This window comes from Balearica regulorum, chromosome 2 (assembly GCF_011004875.1).
Source record: "Balearica regulorum gibbericeps isolate bBalReg1 chromosome 2, bBalReg1.pri, whole genome shotgun sequence".
Lineage (NCBI taxonomy): Eukaryota > Metazoa > Chordata > Aves > Gruiformes > Gruidae > Balearica > Balearica regulorum.
This window is the reverse complement of record NC_046185.1, coordinates 152,973,165-152,993,269: the sequence shown is the minus strand read 5'-3', so window position 1 is coordinate 152,993,269 and position 20,105 is coordinate 152,973,165. Positions and strand designations below refer to the sequence as shown.

General features: G+C 37.0%; 1 protein-coding gene across 18 annotated transcripts in view; it reads left to right on the top strand.

The window, feature by feature from the left end:
* The window catches only part of PARD3 (par-3 family cell polarity regulator), a 463,724-nt gene that overhangs the window by 224,376 nt on the left and 219,243 nt on the right, over nucleotides 1-20,105 (top strand). For all 18 annotated transcript variants that reach the window (XM_075746548.1, XM_075746547.1, XM_075746540.1 and 15 more), the window contains 2 exons: nucleotides 11,448-11,539; nucleotides 14,673-14,756. In XM_075746548.1, coding sequence (XP_075602663.1) covers nucleotides 11,448-11,539; nucleotides 14,673-14,756 — 176 coding nt within the window. The remainder of the gene's footprint in view (nucleotides 1-11,447; nucleotides 11,540-14,672; nucleotides 14,757-20,105) is intronic.

The following is a 20,105-nucleotide window of genomic DNA, read 5'->3' as shown; positions in this document are numbered from 1 at the left end:
GATAAAACTGCAAAATGGTAAAGTCTCATCACTCAAACTTTGCATGGGAGCGGAGAGCAGGCTTGGGTGCCTCGCGCCTCTGTGGCGAGGCCGGGTGCCCGCAGTGATGGGGTCCCTTGGGGATCTCCCTCCCCTGGGACTTGGGGCCAGGACCTTTCCTAGTTTTGTTCCTTTAGGAGAGGAAGAGCCAAACCAGGAAGAATTAACTTTAAGCCATGCAAGTTAGGGATCCCTTAGCTTGGCTGTGTTTGTCCATCTATGTGGTGTGTAACACAAAAGACCTTTAAACAGATACGTAAGTGTTTTTTCTTTCCAGAAGTAGGAATTTCAACAAAGAAGTCATAAATCTAAGCTATATGTTAGCAAATCCTAGCGAATGAGAACCAAAGCTAAATCACTGTCTGAATGAGAGGAAATCCATGTACTTTTCAAGCAAGTTGATAGAATAGTATAATTATGTATTTCTAGTTCTTTGGGTGAAATTAACGGGGTGATTTTTAGGAACAAAACCCCAAAACCTTTGAAAGTTATGTTTCCTGAATGAGATGAAATTCAAAATTAAAGAATACATGCTAACTTTAAACTCCCACCAACGTAGGGACTTTTACATTATTGGAAAACAGATATTTTAATTAAATTTTTAAAAAACCAAGCCTTTAATAAGCTTTCTGATGTCATCTCTAAACAGTCCTGAGCCATGCCGAGAAAAATATCCAGAACTGAATTTTGTTATTAAGATGCCTGTGTGAGTAAAATGATGTTTTGTGTGACGGAGAACAGAGTGCTATACTTTTAGCTTGCTTTTAAATTGACTCTTACGTTCAGTACTCGAGGGGATCGAAGGGTTCTGTACTTGGCTGAAGCCAGTGAAATCCTCATGTGCTGATACAGATCTGCAAATCAAGCAACAAGGGACTATTTCAGATTAAAAAAGAAAAAAGAAATGAATAAGGATAAAAGAGCTATGAGACCTGTTTGAAAATTGCCTAATGACAAATTCAAGTTGCTAAATAAGAAATGCTTTTTCTATCTTAAAAAAAAAAAAGAAAAAAAGAAAAAGAAGCAGAAAAAATCCTCAGAAGGATGAAAATCACGGTCTTTGAAAAGGTGAGGTGAATATTAATATATTTAGGAGCATTACAGGGAGAATGTGAAGTGATTTATGCAGAATTTTCTCCTTTCCTTTGTCTTGATATCAAGGGGAAACTATGTGACTCATCTATAATACATCTCTGCAGAAGTCTTTCAGATCTCTAAACTTACAGGTGGAGGCATGTACATTTGATTTTTTGCAGGGGAAAAAGGTGTGTGTCCCTATTCCATGTATCCATTGTCATTACTTCGGCTTTTAAAAAATCACACAGGACTTAATGACTTCTTTTTTTTAATGTTTTATATACAGAATAAGCTAACTTGTCAGATTAAGGGAAAAAGTATTTAAAATTCTGTTGTTCTACATTAGTTACAAGCAGGTGAACTCAGTGTTGATCTATTTATAGGAGAACTAATGGATGTGCCTAACTTGACCTACTTTAGACTACTCAATGGAAAAAACAAACACACTGTAGTTGTACCACTGCTGTGTAATTTATTTTTACTTACTTTCAGAACAAAATAAAGTCTTTGCTGTTGTGACCTTCTAAATATAAATGTATATTTAGAAGCCTGTATATATTAGAACCTGGATGCCATAGTAACACTTCATGTTAGAAGTATATTGTAGGTATTTTTTTCCTTCCATAAACATCAACTTTTCCATATAAAATGAGTGTTAGGTTTTTGTTCTTTGCTGGTCCTGAAATCCCAGATGTGCATAACCTGGAATTATGGAGTAGGAAGAACTCAAGTTCTTAAAGAAAACTAGATTTCATTTTGTAAAAATCACTCCTGTTGTGAAATAATTCAAGTAAAGCATCTTCTACCAATGCAGGGGCAATTTTCTCTCTGTGTGTGGGTATTATATGAGTTAACCTGGGGTGGTGGTGGTATATATAGATGCATATGTGTCTATTAGTTAACATGATGAAAGGGAAAATAAATGGTTTATGAAGTCATCAACCAGAAGTGTGTTTGTTATATGGAAAGTGCCACACTCATATTGGCTCACGATGTGGGGATGTCTCTGTAATTGAGGCAATTCCTGCATTATTCAAGGTAAATGAGAAAAGAACCTGCACAAACCAGGCCTGGCCTTTGGGCTAAACTTTCTAGGGGAATTTGATTATACATTGACCCATAATTGTAGCCTCGTTTCAAATAAAGCTGATAACTATTTCCATTAAAAATACTTCCCATGACTCTGACATCAAAGTATGACTGTGAATCCATATTTAATATGAATCCTAATATTTGTTTTACACTGGCAGATCCTGGTGGTCTGCGTGTCAGTCTGTGAATCATATGACAAGAGTATAATATTTCAGAGATTTGAACATGGAAATAGTCTGCAGATAAGCCTTATTTAAAACAAACAAAGAGCATAGACTTTTGCCTGTGAAACAGATATGTTTTGGATCCTGAGGAAAAACAGAAAGCAGAATAAAAACTGTAACTAGACAGTTACACAAAATGAACCCATTTTATTTTTAAGGCAACAATCTATTTGAGGTAATTTGATATAGTTGTAAATGGGTCTATGAGACGGGTACTTCTCTTTGTAATACAATGGGCACATCTATAATTTGTTATTGATCAAATCTTCAGAGAGCTCTTTTGATGTGTTGGTAATACTGGAAGTGTGATAATCCATGCTATATATATTTCAAATATTTAACTCATGAGAGGTTAGTACTTTCTTGTTGCATCTAATCTTTTAGTTGACTTTCTATCATCACAGTGCTTTCTAAAAACTCATTTTAGTGGACTCCCCAGCAGGCAGCACTATTAGTGCTGGGATGTCCTGTCCGATCATGCCAAACCTTTTCTGGCTGTTCCCATTGGCTGTGGTTGCGTTTGCTTAGGGTCGCTCTGTAAGTGAACTGTCTCATAAATTCATTATATAATGAAATGTCTTGAGTTTTGTAATCCTTCAAATACTTGCATCTAATAAAATGTTTAAAAAATAGCTTATGGACTGTGTTACCAGGTTGATAAGGAAAGGAAGAGGTGAAGCTCGTCTGGTATCTTTGAGCAGGAAGAGGTGTTTTGTGGCTCAGCGTCCTAAGCTGCTGCTGAGACAATTAAGATTCATTTTAATTCTACTGCTTTTCAAAGTGTCATATACAAGTGTCTTCCCTTTGTTTGTCTTTTCAAACATGGAGTATTATCTCCAACATATTAATAAATGCACTTTTAAGTAATTTTTGCCACTGTTGTATAGCAAGTCAGTGTAGGAATTAAGAAAGGACTCAATGTTGTCCTCATTGAGATATGAGAAATAGATCGTCAAGGTGTTATCAGGTTCAGTTTGGCAACAATTTACCCATTTGTTAATGAAAGAAATGTAGGGCACTGAATTGTCAGCATTATAATATTTTCTAATATGCTATAAATATTATGGTGATGCATATGATTTGTGGGCTTAGAGCTGTTGCAAAATGGCTGACCATGAAATAGTAGTTGTGCTACAATAACACTTCTTTAAGTCTTCTTGAAAATGTCCCTTAAATATGATCTGGTAGGAACAGCTCCATATTTTTGTTATTTATTTGATATTTGCCATCTGGAGAGGAACCTCGATGCATGGATTTGTTACGGTAGCTATCGGTTTACACACACCTCCTCCCTCTGCCTCCCACCCTGGACTGTCAGTAGTCGCGGAGAAGTCACTGAAGTGATCTGGAGTGGGATGCCCTCAGCCTGAGGAAAGCAAATGCTGTAGTTTTCACCCAAACAGCAAATGCGCTCTATGAAATATGATTACAGTCCACATTATGAAATGCTTGAGAATCAGCGTTGCTTTAGACATTACTGTGTTTTGTCCTCTATCGGGTCCCATTTTATGTTTCCCTTGTGTGGGTTTGCTGAATTGCTTAAGTATTTGTAATTTTTTTGATTTTTCTTCCCCGCCCCCCCCCCCCCCCCCCCCCCCCCCCCCAGTATTCTTTCTCTGCTGGTAGGCATAGACCATTTGGCTACATTAATTACCAAGCATGTTCGATCAAGAAACAAAAAACCTCTTTGAGTTTTAATGCATTTCATGCTGTTTGTTGGCAAGCTATCACTGTAAGGTCACGTCTGAGATTTTCTTTACTGTAAAGAAGCAGAAACAGCAAAACGTCTCACATTAAATTCACTAGCAAGAAAACCTTTTGTCTAACCTACCAAAACTCTTAAAAGGCTCTCATACTTTTCAATGCTGTCTGCTGTGCCTACTGTAAAAAAGAATTAACTGCAGCATCATCTAGTAAAAAGCTTTTTTAGTGGAAGCTCTGTTAGTGGCCGAGCAGTATTCGTGTTATGCTCCTGCCGTTAGCCTGGCTAGCCGTGTGATAGTGGTGTGTGCCACCAAAATTGGTACAGAATATACGTGCCTGATTTCAGTGACATATCACAGGTTTTTGAGCCCCTAAAGGCTATGAATTTCAGTAAACCTCTAAACTAACACGTCTTACAAAATAATTGAGATACTACAGGGCTTATCCAGTTTTTATTAGTATTACAAGGCTATAAATAAATGTTTTAAGGAGAGTCATTAGGCATTAAAAAATGCTAGTTAGTCAAAACTGAATGCAGTGTCGTACAGGTTTGTCAAGGAAGGTTGTATCAAATTATATTCATTGGCTATCTGGTGTTCTGCTTTTTGGACAATAGGAAATCAAATACATCTCTTTAAATCTGTAGAAACATTTCCTTTCGAGGCGCTTCACAACAGAAATAGTGCCATCGTGAAGCCAACCAGTTTTAAGGCTCAGCTTGATCAGTTTATTAAATGGGAAATAAGAGATGATTGCCTGTGATAGCAGGGGATGAATTTGATATTCATCAGAGACCTGGGAAATCCCTTCCATTCTGTGCTCCTCTGTGTCTATATGATGCCTATTCACTGATTTGACTGAGCAAGGCAAATTTCATTTTAGAGTAGTAAGGCATATAGGAGCTGTACGAATATTGCCATTTCCTATTGTGGGATGACCATCCTGCACAAGAATGAGAATAACATAGTGATGACTAAGATGTAAGGAGAATATTAACTCATATAAACAAGTTTAAAAAAAAGATTAAATCAGGAGTTTTGTGGGGTTTTATTGTTTAAGTGGATGATGATTTAATGTAGGGTTTCTCTCTCGCCTCTCTCCCCCTGGATTACTGATAATAGCAGTTCACCTAGTATAGGATTGATGTGGATTACACAAAGCTCTTACCTAATTATTTGTGCATATATATATATATATATGTGTTTGTGTTCAAGAGGGAGGACCCCCTTCCCTGTTTTTTTTTTTTTTTAATAACTTTTGGTGTTTTCCCTATGTGATCTTTGTAACTGCTCTTCAGATTTGATTGAAAATTGCCATTCTCTGGAGATTTGGCAGGTTAATCAAGAAGTGAGAACATTATCACAAAAGCCTGATGCTGGTATATTTGTGCTAGTTAAGACACAGGAAAATAGGTCCCTTAGGAGCAGTTTCCTATGAAGTCTGATCATACAGAGAGAGAACCTACTTTATGTTGCAAGGACCAAACAAACATTTATAAAACACAGCTGCCAGGAGACTAATAGCAAAAATGGTTTCTTCCATAATCATTACAGAGAAATGCAAGACAATAAAAGGGGAAAGATGAACGGAAGGGCATATTTTAATAACATAAGCATTATTTTTGTCGTGACCTGGCTGGGAAAAGAATACTGATGTGCAGTCTTTCAGGAGCTTTTCTTTGTTGATAATGTGTCCGTCTCTATATTACAATCTAAAATACCTGTTGGATGTTACGTACTATTCCTTTCTCTTTGGTATTTATGGTATTTTCACTCACTATGCTAAAATTTAAAAAAAATTAAATGCTAGAAAACAAACAAGTGTGAATTCTTCTTCCAAAGCACAGAGGCTGTTTATCGAAAGGCTTTTATTTGCAGAGGGGTGTATGTCTGATATATTTATCATATGCTGCTCACACTGGCAGCTCTGCCTGTTTACTGCAATGGTTGCAATTGTTTGCCATTTCAAGACCCTGCTTTCTGTTGCCAATGCTAGTAGAAATGCTGCAAGGGTTGTATAATGAGAACATCCACCTCGTGTGAAAATACTTCACTGCAATTACTCTGCAGACTAGTAAAAATACAAACCAGATTTAATTATGTTTTAAAAGGCGGTTCCTTTGTGTAGCTCTTGTGTACCCATGTCAGCCCATCTTTCTGCTGAGGCTGGCTCTTGTTCAGTTAACAGCTTCACAAGTCAGAAAAAAAATTGGTTTGTGTACAATGTGACCAGCTTTACTACAATTTACAGCTAAATTTCCCAGACTTTCTCTTTTCACTGAATATGTTAAATCTCAAAGCAGTTGAGCATCCTTTCGCAGGTGAGGGCTCCACGGTGGGGCTGAGCCGGCTGCAATGCCGGCTTGTACTTGCTGTCAGATGGGGCTGGGCAGAGATGCCGAGCACTGGTACCCTGGCTGTCTTGGCTTTCCATAATCCCTTTCTTGACACTCAGACAAGGTGAAGGATTAAGATCTCTAAATTGAGTGTAAGTTAACAGCAGAGTCAGGGCAGGAAGGTGCAGGTTTGAGAGGGGGAGCCTTTAGTTGGTGTTGGAGGTGCAGGTAGAGACAGAAGAGGAAGGACTTCAACGCTGCGGGTTGCAGAAGTGAACAAGCAAAATGCGCAGAAGGGAGGTTGGTGGTGAAACCTTAGCACAGCTCTGTACACACATATTTTATGATAAACTTTACTTACAGCTTCCCTTTCTTTAATGTTAATTTGGATTTACTCAGTGGACGAGATAGTTGCTTGTTTACACAATCAGTGATCATTTAGTTTTTTCTCTTGTGTGGGTCAGTGTAGCTGACATTGCTGTGGAGTGCTGAAGCCATTTGCAAGCACAGTTACTCTCTTTCATACAACCGTTATCACTAAACTACCCAATCACTTTCTGAACAATAATGAAATAATTATTATATAACTCTGAAAAAAACCCCACACCCAAAACCAACAAAAAAAAAGGAACTAAACACCTTTATTTGCATTTTTTTGGAGTTATTGGTAGAATGGAGACGTTGCTACCGAATTTGAGAGATGGGATTAAGTGTTCAGAGAAGACAGATTTATACAAAACCCTTACATGCCTTTAGAGCCCATTTTCCATTGTGTCTGGCTGAAGTAGACTGTAATTGGCACTTACTTGGACCAGGCACCTGGAAATGAAGACTGCACAAATGAAACACATAGGAATTGAAGTGACTGCACTAACTTTATTCAGACTCCATGGCTGCTGTTGAGTTTTCTGCATGTAATGGTCAAAAGAAAAGGTTCTGCATATGTTTTTGGGGAGTTCATTAGAAGTGTGTTGAACAGCGGAGATGAGTGGGAAAGGGCTTCCTTGAAGATGAAGTAGTGACTGGTAGGAATTGTGGATTAATCAGAGGCAGGAGCTGATATTTTGGGAATGAAAGAGAAAATGTCCAGCAAGATACAGGGATGGCATGGCTGGTTTTGAGCTTTGGAAATAAACCAAGGCAGTCTTCACTCAGAAACAGTCTCAGAAAATGTAATTAAAGGGTCTATTTGGGTTCATATATATTGAATAAGGTTCTGTTGCAAACGTAATGCTAACATTTCTTAACTCAGAAGATATTGTAATCCTAAGAGGTGATAGAGAAATTTTCTTCAAAAATAGGGAACAAATTGGCAACTTTTCATATGTATTTCATTAATGCCGTGCAGGTGAACTGTGAAATGGACCTTTCTATATGCAGAACTGCCAGCATTTTGAGCAGTTAAGAGTTTTTGAGTCATTAATTTTATTACAGAACTTAAAACAATAATAAAAAAGTTGTTGGTTTTTGTTTTGGTTTTTTTTTTTTTAGAACAACAGCTTGACTTTGCTTTGGCACCTACAGAAACTTTTAAAAATAATATTTGCGAGAATCTGCTACTGTGTACCTATGCACAAACTTGAGTCTTAAAAGACAAGGGGGATTTGTACAGATCCATTTAAAAGTAAGAATAACTCTTTGAAATCCCTAATTCTCTTCCAGTGGCTAAGACAAATTTTAAGAACTTTTCTTTTTGATGCCATTGTATTGTTTCTCGTCTCTATAAGTAGCCTAAATACATGACAGATGTGTTTCCTGAGCGGTTACATCCCTGTCTGGTGGCACAGTGGCGCCCAGGGAAGAAGCCCGAGTCATCTCAGCAAAAGGGAATTGGAGGAATTTTACACTGAACACAGTAGGGTATGTAGAAATACATTGGAAGATATACCTTATAAAAATGAAATGATCTTTTAATTACTTCATTTTGGGAAAAAAAAAAGTCATTCTGTCTGTAGTGGCTGTACATTAAAAGCTGTATCTGGATATACCAGGAGTGGGTGTTTTTACAGAGAGAAAAGAAACCTTACAAGTTTGGGACTTTGCTCAAATCAGTTGTTTCTGAGATATGTCTGCAATAATATCTGGCTGGCTTCTCAGAAACTTTCTTGGTCTTCTAAATGGCCTTTTCCTTGGTTTACCTCATGATAGCACATCCAGGTGGAATTTGTCTTTCAGAAGAAAACTACTTTCCAAATAAAGAAATAATTGCTTGGTGCAGAGATTTTCACAGCTAGTTACTTTTCTTAGTAAATCAGAATTTTAAGTCAAATCCCTCTGCAGGTGTCCAATTTTTCTTGCCGTTCGCTTCAATGTAAATCAAAATCTGTGTTCTTCTGAGAAGAAAAGAGAGCCTGATTACTGTAATATTAAAGATTTTTAAAAGAATACATCATGCATCTGTTGATGATGGCAGTAGTGCTTTCGTTAACGGGTTGTGATTCCTCCTCTAAGCACCTATTTACAGGCACATGCATATTTTTGATACAGATCTGTCTGCTGTCCGGGAAAAGCCAGACAGAGGCGTGTGGGAGCTGCTGTTTCTTAATTGCTTGGATAACTGATAGTGAGTCTGGTTCCAAAACTTGCTGTATTTATAATTCTCAATACATAAGGCACAAAAAGTAGGTGTGACGGTGCCAGATAGCATCTGTTTTACATCGCTTTTGGCTTGTGGTTTCTGATGTGTTATATCCTAATATTAAAAGATACGGGATAGGCAAGAGGCAGGTAAGTTGGCTGCTGCCTTCTTCTCGGCTGCTCTTGATGTCAGGGGGATGCTCCTTCCCTTGGCAGAATAAACCTCTGGGCCACCAGCTGGGACAGAAAGAAAGAAAACAGGACGAGCGACAAGCGGAGAGGCTTAAGTGGGAGCTGACGTAAGGAGGCTCAGGGAACAAGAGCAGAGATACTATCAGTGCTGGGAAGTGGTGACCTGAAGGATTTCCACAAGGATTTAGCTCGAGTTGCGCGTGGCAGGGTCTGTCTCAGGAGGACACTGAAAGTGAGTCTGTTGCGAGCAGGTCCGAAGGACTGCTGCAAAGACTGAGTGGGCCAAGGGGAGTTTTGTTTACAGACTTAGACACTAGTCAAGGGCAACACTTACAGGGTTGAAGCATGATACGGTGTGGGACCCAACTGGTACTGCATGAATGATACTTCCATTGTACATACATAGATAGCTGCTAAAGTGGCACAGCATAAAGCCAGAAGTTTTTTTGTTAGCAGAGGCATACCTACTGATAGGGAGGATGTTATTTCAGTCTCTTCTTACATGTCTATAACTTCTCATTTGTTTTCTTGAAAAGAAAACACACAGAAAATTGCCAAAAACAGTGTATTAACAAAGCAACATTAATTTGTGATGACCTTTTAACATAGCTGAGATTCAAAACTGTTTCATCAGCACCTCTGATTTTAGACTCGCAGGTAATAGCTTCAGTGCAATATAAATATGCACATAGCTTTGCACCAGCCTCCCTAACTTCAGAACAGGAAACCAATGGCAAGACTGATGTGCAAGATGCTGTGTGAAAGAAAAGGGAACGCTTATTTTTAATGTGAAACAACTCCAAATGTTCTGATTTTCCTATATATACCTTTTTGCATGTAACTTTAGAATTGTTAGGGAGGTTTGAATATTTATTTATTTTTAACCTTTATTCAGTGGTACATATAGAACTTCAGCTGAAATTGGTAAATATAGAAGTGTAAACACTAGCTTATGTCATATTTATGAATTATATGGATTATCCTTTATATTGGATTTATAACCAACTTTTAAAATATTTTAAAATATTTTATTTCAGTTCTTGTTTACATTCATAATACAGTTCTAGGCAGGTTCAAGAAGCTGGTTAACCTTTGAAATATATTACTTGCCTAGTGCTTAACAGAGATAGATGACGAAGAAGTGCATATTAAAGCCTCTCAAAACACATCAATCTTCAAGTAGCTTGGCTTCACGCAGCGTGCTGCTACCCAGGATGCACAAGGCATATCTACAGCCCATGGAAGCTCAATGCATCCAGCCTCCTGCTTTTGCAGATTCTCACTGGAAATGTCAATTGGACATTACCAACTGCCTCAGTCTGCCTTTAGTATCTCTTCAATAATTTAATATATTGTCTGACTCCGTGTGCTGAACTCATAACCTGTCACTTACTATTTTACTGACTTGATGGCTCTAGCTCGAGAATCTAAGTCCGTGTTTGAAACCTGCTGTTCACATTTTATAATATTTTCTGTTTGGTCACACAGGTAATTAAAAGTATAAGCTTCTAATGAGTAACATAGTGTAAGAATGGATTTAGATCTTCTTACTGGTAGTCCTTGAATTACCTTGATCTAAATTTGAAAGTAGTGTTCACAACTTTGACATTAAAATTATACATTTGGTGAATAATGTATGTACTTTTTGGAAAGTCAAATTAAAAATAAAATCAATTGGTTAGCATTAGAGCCTCACGTAACTCTTTGATGTCAGCCTTTTCTGGCACGCTATTAATAAAGGCCTGTGATAAAATGTTTAAAGAGGTCTTGGTACTTTACAGAATTATACAAGCTGCATTTTCTTATACTGTTTTTAACTCTTTATAAATGAGTCTGTGTGAGCTGCCTTGTATATTCATTCAAGTCCTGGAGAGAACTTGGAAGGAGTTTGCCCATACACTGCTGACCATCAGCAGATTTTGTGTTTTTATTTGGGTACCTCTTAAAAAAATGCTGGCTGTTATAGCTTCTGTAGCAAATTTAAGATGTAAAACTGACTAAACTGTAAATAACATTACAAAACTGTGTAAAGTGACAAAAAACAATTTACAGCAGTTTCTTACAGCAACAGAAAATATTTTTGTTGTTGTGGAAGCACACATTTCCACTGTATGTGTGGTTACCCCAATAATATGAAAAGGCATTATTAAGATGAGTTAACTTATTAAACCTAGGTTTAAATTATTTTTTTTTCCTTTAATATCTAGGATGAAGATCGAACAGATGAGGACAACAGCAGAGTTGAGCCTGTTGGACATGCAGACACTGGTTTGGAGAATGCTACCAATTTTTCCCTGGAGTAAGTTACTGGCAGAACACATTGTTTTAATGATGAGTCTTGAGACTGAACATAGACTAGCAAAAAACTCAGAATAATATAAGTGATACTGCTCTTAAGAAAGTGAGGCAATCTTTTTTAGGTCGTGTCATTTTGGTTTTAAACAATTTGCTTCGTGGACCTTTTTAAAGCAGATTTTAAACAGTTTAAAAAGCCTGTGTTAAAGATGAGCATTGGAAACTTGACATTTATATGTGCTGATGCTACAGTAGATTTTCTGCCTCAAAGAAGATGTTGATTTGATGGAACTCTGAAAACTTGACAGAAGGAATAGGGTCAGTGCTAGCACAAATAAATCAACAGGCAAGAATTACACAGGGGAAAACCTCAATACCAGTCACTCGTCTACTGGGAAGATGTGCATGGGGACACGTAAGTTCTGTGGTCAAAACCCCCATACTGTGTGAATGAATCAAAACTGATTCTGTTTAGGATTGGGAAGCTCCTCCTTTAAAAAATCAGTAAAGGATATTTTTATTTCATCACAAGATACAGCAAGCTTGACCTTTTGCATGTCATTGCAAAGAGCTGATCCATACCTCACTATGGAATTAATGAGGAAATATCACTTCTACCCTTGCATTAAACCTCTTAAATTGATTAAACTTAAATTTTAAAGAAAAATAAATCTTCTGCTCCTATTATTTCTGAATTACATTGTGAATTAGGTGCTAAGGGTTTAAATGTTAGATAAAGATCATAGTGGCATCTATTAGGCAATACCTGCTGATTTTTACTCTGTTGCATTTAAATCTGTTTTATTGTAAATTCCAAATGCTGCTTGCTAAGTAAAGTTTACAGAACTTCTGTCAAATTTGATGCTTCTTGGTGTTGCTTTTAAGTAACTTACTGGATTTTCATCATATGCTACTTCATTCTTTTTTTTGTTTTGACCTCATACTTCCCTGTATGTTTGTTGAAGTACTTGGACCAAACTTATGAGAAAATCAGGGTGAGAAGCAGAATTTAAAGAATCTCTCTTAGGAAGGGATTATTTCCTTTTGTTTTCCCTTTTACAGAGTTTAACATTTGAATTTGGGATGGATTAAAAAAAAATAAATAAGAAAACTCAGCACTGTGAGGGTGGTGAGACACTGGAACAGGTTGCCCAGAGAAGCTGTGGATGCCCCCTCCCTGGAAGTGTTTAAGACCAGGTTGGATGGGGCTTTGGGCAACGTGGTCTAGTGGAGGGTGTCCCTGCCCGCAGCAGGGGGGTTGGAACTAGATGATCTTTGAGGTCCCTTCCCACCCAAACCATTCTAGGATTCTATGATAAATAAGTACCTAGACCTTAAGAGTGTGTTTTAGAAAAAAGGAAGGTTACCAATTCAAGCAGTAGAACAAGCTAAACAGTGTAGGCCGGTTATGAAAGCTGAATTTTTTTTTTGTTTAAGCTCTGTTGCCACTTTTGACAATTCCAGGTGAATCACATTGATTTTCACTTGTTCTTTTCCTCAGTTTTCTTTTAAGCTAATGGAAAGTCGGAAGAAAGTTGATCGTAAGGAGCTATAGGCATACCAGTAGCACAAAATGCCTTTTAGAGTACCTTTTGGATGTGCAAGACATTGCTTGATTCCTGTGAGCTGCTTTGCACACTAGTTAATGAAAACTTAACCTTGATGTACAGTGGGAATGAAGTTAAGTTAGCCTATACAAAAACTGGGACAGGGAACATTGCCAAATGCTGTAATGCTGTCAGTCGTAAAACATTTGTCTAGGTCTGAAGATTAATACTTTTTTGGCTGATGTCTCTCAGCTCTCCTGTTGTTGCAGTACTTCCTCGAGCTAAACAGTGGCAACAGGGATAGAGAGCTTCCATTTGTGGTGTTTAAAAAACAGGCATGACTTGAGGCATGCCACAAATGCAAAGACTACCTTAAAAATATATTTTTAAAAATTAATGTTGAAGAAATATAAAACAAACTGTAATCCTGGATTTTTGGTGACTTCTAACAATATATGATCTGGTTATTCTCAGACTCCAGATTAATTTTCGGGATGGGCCACCATATGATCAAGAGCTGTTGAAGGAAGTAGAAAAGCTTTTATTGCTATCATAGGGTATTGGTCCTGCTCTTTGCTCCATTTCTAGATTAAATTTGATTTGTATGCTTATGAGAAACAAGCTTCTCAAAGATCTGTATGTATATATATGTGGTGCCAGGAAATATGGAAAAACTATGTAATACTAGGGAGAGGCATAAGCCACAAATTTAGATTGTGGCTTTCGTTCAGATCTGTCACTTCCAGATTTACTGAGAGGTTTGGCCTTCATGTATTATTTTCTCATTTGTGTATTTATAACTATGGTTTATGGGCTATATTCCACCTTTCCAGATGTGGGTATGTTTAAAACACATCAGCAGATTTGGTCCAAATCTATTTCTAGAATCTTTGCATGTCTCTTTCTGAACTTGTGCTTTCCTCTTTCGCTTTTTCTCTCTCCACAGCAAAAAGTTGAATTGAAAACTAGATGCATAGTGGCTTCAGGAGGATGCCTGGTTGGTTTTGAATGTTATAGTTAAATCTTAGTTTGGAAGCCTTGCTTGTAGGGAGATACAGATACAGCAAGTTTCCAGTAACAGATTGTATTTTAAAAACAGAAGAATGTAACCAATTAAAATTAATAATTCTGATTTGATTAAGGGGTAGTTATGTAAAAGCTAATGTTAAGGTTTAGAGTGGGCTTTCCCTAAGATGCCCAAATAAAGCATGCTAGTGCTATCATCAGCTTTTAGGCTTTTGAGGAAAAATTGTATGTGGTATTTAAGGTATTTCTGCTCAATGGTCCAAACAGTTCACTTGAACTTTAGAATAAGGAAGAAACAATACACATGCGATGATGATACCTATTCTTATGTAGCAAACTAAGTTTACAAAAAAAATGATTTTTGTTTGCTTTACTAATTGAACTATTTTTGATGATTGATCTTTCATGCCATCAGATTAATCTTCAGGTACGTAGAGTTCAACAATGCTTTCATCACCATGCCCTGATTTCTGGAATGGTTTTGTTTTTCTGTGTATGTTTGTGTGAGTTTTTGGTTCCTTCACGGTACATGTTCATATTCCCTCATTCGTCATTGTCTCACAGTGATATGGTAAAGCTCGTAGAAGTCTCCAACGACGGCGGGCCTTTGGGAATCCATGTAGTGCCTTTCAGTGCCCGAGGCGGAAGGTAATGTATCGTGTAGGATTTTAATTTTATCATAATTTGCTGTGTTTTATCTTAGTTGTGTTAATTCTTGTATTGTGTGCCTTTTGCCTTCTGTAGAATATTGTATGTTTTTCAAAAGACAGTCTCAGTGTTTAAGAAAGGAAGAAATGCAAGTTTACTGACTCCGTACTTGGAACGGACACTATAATGGAAAGGCTCTGCTTAAAACGAGTTACAACTGCAAGGTTTTAGTAGAGGTTCTGTCGTAATCGCATAGGAAATTGAATTATAAGGATGTCTCCTTTTGGACCCTTAAAAGTTATAATCTGCTGCTTTAATTCAGGTGGATATTTATGCAACGTTTCCTTGCTGACTGTTCAGAGCCACAAGTTCCCAAATAACAGCAGGAGTCTAAACTAGAGGCATCCTACGCCTGCACTTGATAAGAGTGGAAGAGAAAACAATCGTCATGCTTTCAATATTTAGTGTTGTCCCATCTGTTGGGGTTAAAATGAAGTAGCAAAACGAGTTGAAACATTCTGTTTTTGGGGAAGGTGAACCTGTTTTAGTTATATGACAAGCTGGAACTCCTGAAGTTGGAATGATTACCAAAAAAAAAAAGTAAATAAAGTAATTTATATTAAAGATATCATTTGGGGGATTATATTAGTAAGCAGAATGCATCATCTCTAAGGCTTACTTTGTTAGAGTTTTAGCATTTAGGGTCATTAACACAGTCTCAGAAAAATAGCTTAACTTTTGTAGTAATTAGTGGTGGATTTGAAGCTTTTAAGTATGGTGAAAAAATTACAGTTCTTCAGGATTATAAGCACATTTTATTTCGGTGATGCATGTTCTAAGTATATACTTTATTTTCCATCTTTAAGGAAAAGGGGAACAAATATGTTTTTAAAAAAGTAATTTTTGATTACACATGAAGGGGTGTTATGTTCTCACATGTCAGTCGACCCAGCAGCAATTTCAGCTTAGTAATTAAGAACCAAACTAACTTGATATATATCTCAAAAATTTATATCAACCTCTTTTCAGAGATAAATGTGTTTTGCTTTCTATACCAAATACCTTCACAAGATTTTAAACACAGCATAAGATCTTTATTTGCAGTTGTCACTTTAAACCCAGTGCTTTCATTGCTGTACTGACATGTATTATAAGAATTTTTTTTTTTTTTTTAATTTAAGGTTACTTTTTCTGAGGACTACAAGTATTAAGAACAAACTTCTGTAATGTTGCAAATTCTTCTATTCATGATCTGAAATTTAGTAAATTCAATGTGAGGATGGAAAGGGCATGAGTGAATGGTACTTCAAACATAAGCTCCTAAGTAAATCCCCTAAAGTTGGAAATGGTTGAAATGTTCACACAGTTATCTGGGATTTAGACAGTGTGAGGGCAAGAAAAAGACCTGTTTAAGAATGTTGGCTGCCTACTAAGTACTTGTTTAATAAAATTGATGTTAGAAATGTATATTTTGACATTTTGAATAAGAATTTTAATTCAAATAAAATCCACTTCCAGGCTGTTAATGTGGTTGTCAAGTCTGAGGCGAAGCTTAAACTGTTTATGCAGAATGATAGTATGTAAAATGAAAAAGCTGTAAACACAGAAGTAAAATATCTCTTTTTTTTAAAGGACACTAGCTATATTAAGAGCTATGAAGGACTTTTAACTCTCTTTTTTGTCCTGAGTTTGGGTTTATATTATAAATGTTTATTACAAGAAAGCCAATTTAAAATATAGATGTTTAAGATAAAATTCTGTTACAAGGGAAATAATCTTTATATTAACATTTATCTACTTTTCTTCATAATACTAGAACTCCTCTCATTGAAAAGTGGACGGTACGTGCAATTGCTCTCTTGAGTTTTTTCGACCTTCCCCAAAATAATCTGCTGGAGAGGGAAGATACTTAGGTCCATGTCTTGAAAGCCTGGAGGAGGAGAGTTGGAGAGGACCTTGGATATTTCCAAAATATTTCTCCTATGCTTCCTGCATTGTAGGGGCAAAAAAGCAGAGTTCATTGCCCACTGTTGATGATAAGCACTCCTGTTGTACCGCTGCTTTATTGTCAGCTGTGCCCACACCTCTCTGTGCTTTTAGTGAGAACAAAGAAATTTTCTCCAGCTGCCTGCAGCCTCCAGTGTGGGCAGGAGCACTTGGTGGGGGTTTATGGTTTCTTACTTCTTCTTCCCCCTCCCCCCCCCACCCCACCCCACCCCCCCTTATTCTCCTGGTCCCCCAGCTTTTTCGAGCAGATAAGATAGACTTTGTTCTACTTTTGCTAGATTCAGAGGGAGAGCAGATGCTTGGCAAGGATCCTCTTCTGCCTACTTGTTTCTCACTCTAGCACATGGCTGCTCTTTGTTCCTCCACTGGCTGCAAAGCACACTGCTCCATGCTACAGTGAACTACCTTCAGCAGGGGAGCTGCTCAGTAGAAACCTAAACATACAAAACCAAGCACAGGACTCAGTACTTTGAGGGAAGTCCAACAGAAAAGATCTGATGTGTTGTATAGCTTAGTCTATTGGCCCACCGTTGGTTTATATTTGCTTGGTGTTCAATTCCAGTTATGCTGTGTTTTCAATTACTTTTCTTCCAGTTCCTTTCTTTTGCTTTTGAAAATGTTACTTAATAGGCAACGGTTATTAAATCAATAGTTTTAAAAAGTGTAAAAACATACTAAAACAATTCTCCCTTTTTTCCCCTATGCAATAAGCAGGAGCCTTCTCCCACCAAAAAAATCCCCTCTCCCCCGAAGCAAACACCCCAAACCTCTAAAAATTATATGCCATAACTATGTCCTTTATTTATATAGAATAAATATTTGACTTATTCACGGTCTTTTGAGGGTTTAGGTTTGGAGTAATAATCTGTCTTCAATATTGGCTTTTGATCTTGAACAAAATCTGGAAAGATCTCTGCCTTGGCTATATAGATGCTAATAATTATTTCTGTTCCTAGTAAAACTGAGACTTTTTTAAATGAAAAAACCCAGCAAAAAACAACCAACAAACCAAAAACCAACAACCCCTTCCCAAAAAAGCCCCAACCCCTCTCTGTAATTCTCTGGAAGAAGTGCTATTGATTTGTACAGATGTGGTCAAAATTTCTTCTACGGATATGTTTCCTTACTATCCTTCTGTTTTTACCTCTAGAAGTTCATCAGTCCTTTATTGGCCTTTTTGATCATATGCTTTGGATAAGAGTTTGTTCACCTTCTCAAATGGGAGGAGGGGTATACATATTCATCACGTTGTGAAGTTTTTCAAGATAAAAGTTTTGTTTGCAAAACCTGCTTGCACATTTTTGCAATTGTATAAATGGAGTGCTAAGCAGAATAGGAGGCATGAAAATTAAAACAGAAAGGACAGAATAGAAAGTGAACAGGAAAGTGTTTAGATAAAGAATAAAGAGGAAACAAATGAGAGGAAGGCATAAAAGGAAAGAAAATTCTAAATCTGTGCATAATTGCCTTTAGCACCAATTCTTCCTTCTTATTAGGTGCTCAGGGAGGAGAGCAAGCACTCAGTTCCTTAAGGATAGCATTTGATCAGTCCTGGCTGAAGTAGCATGTTATGTTGATGCATAACTGGGGTTGCATCGAGTTCTCCTCCGCAAGCTTAATAGTAATTATAGCATAATTTACTGTTATATGGCCTGTTCTACTCTTAAGAGTCTTTGAAAGCTTCTCAAGCTCTATGCTCTTCTGAAATCCTGCCATGTCTGTCTTTGGAAGGAAGTTCAACTGACACAAAGAATATATGAGATAACATCAGAAATCTCTGTGAATAATGATATGGAAGTTATAGTCCCATAGTCCCAAGACTACTGTGAAGTCTACTTAGTAAAACAGAACAGAAAAGGATTTGGATCCTCATCTGAAGACCCCATAAGGCACATCCATTAATAAGTATCAGACACATTACTTTGATGCAGAGCAGTGAGTATGTCGGGCTCTGCCAGCTGTTCTTCCTATTGAAGCATGCCACAAAATCCATGCTAAACTGTACAGCTAAAACCTGGCAGCTAAAAATACTTAATCTGTGATTTTATGTTATATATCCTACATGTCTTAAAATATTAAGGAAGTCTCAAAAGAATGGAAAAAATAAGAGCCCAAATTTTATGGCTTTTTGTCAGTTTAAATGACAAATTTAACAGATTTTATTAAAAAAAAGAAAAGCCTCAAATGAAGGTAGACATTGATGTATACACAATCTCCAAACTAGAAATTTTTATACATTTTTCTGTTTTGTAGTTCTTTTTTTTTTTTTTTCTTTTTTGCTTTCAGTGGAATTGCCCTTCATTTTCTAGAGTTTATAAATCACTTCATCTTTCACTGTAAAAGTTTTATTCTTTTACTGAAGATACAAAGAAAACTAAAGTAACATCTAATGGCCATTGTCTATACTGAAGTCCTTAACACTGCCTTCAAGGTGCCTCTCTAACAATTGTATTCTCTTTGATCATCTATTAGGTATGTGTTATCTGCATCTCCATTTATTCCTGTCTTGCATTTCCAACCTTTTAAGTCTCAAAGGTAGCCATGGTTTTCAAAAACATATCCATTGGGAAAAGATTCCCTGTGGTGTGAATGTACCGTTCCCTCACTCTTTTAGCTGAATTCAAGGCTTTCTTTGTCTGATCTCATCCTTTCAAAAGTTATATAAACTTAATTTGAAGTATTATTCAAGCTAAAAAGCTGCAGAGTAGTTACCAAAGGTTGGAAATTGGTTCCGGACTTCAGGCGTGAAGGCTGATAAGGTTATTTTAATGCCTCTGCAGTAGCACTGTGACGTCAATGTTGCGCAAAGGAGTTTATGTCCAATTTAGCATTGATCAGCCACGATAATTTAACTTGAACAAACGAGCTGATTTGCCTACTCTGACCTCTGAATCTCAGGAAATTTATACTGTGGTCATGTTCCCATAGAACTTCTCAAAGGTCTTCCCTTGCATGAAACCACTACACATCTACTTTTCAATCAATCCTTATTTTTGCCCCTTAATCTAGTTTTTGCCTTTTCATGTTAGTGACTTTACATAAACATCTAAATTGGTTATTTTCTGTTCTGTCTGGTTTGATTATATTACAGTTAGCTTGCAGGTAATAGGTAAATAACTTCAGTGTGTATGTATGACGGGCGGTGATGGCCGAATCATATGCTAGATGCTCAATGAAATATTTTTATTACTCTCATAGTATTTACACTGTCAGTTTTTATTAAGACAAATTATCGTCATTTCCATACAGCTGGATGGCATGTGGGGAGTTCACAATTTCAAAGAACTACCCAGACTAACTCAGGCAATTTAGATGTCAATAAAACATTTGCTGCTTATTTCT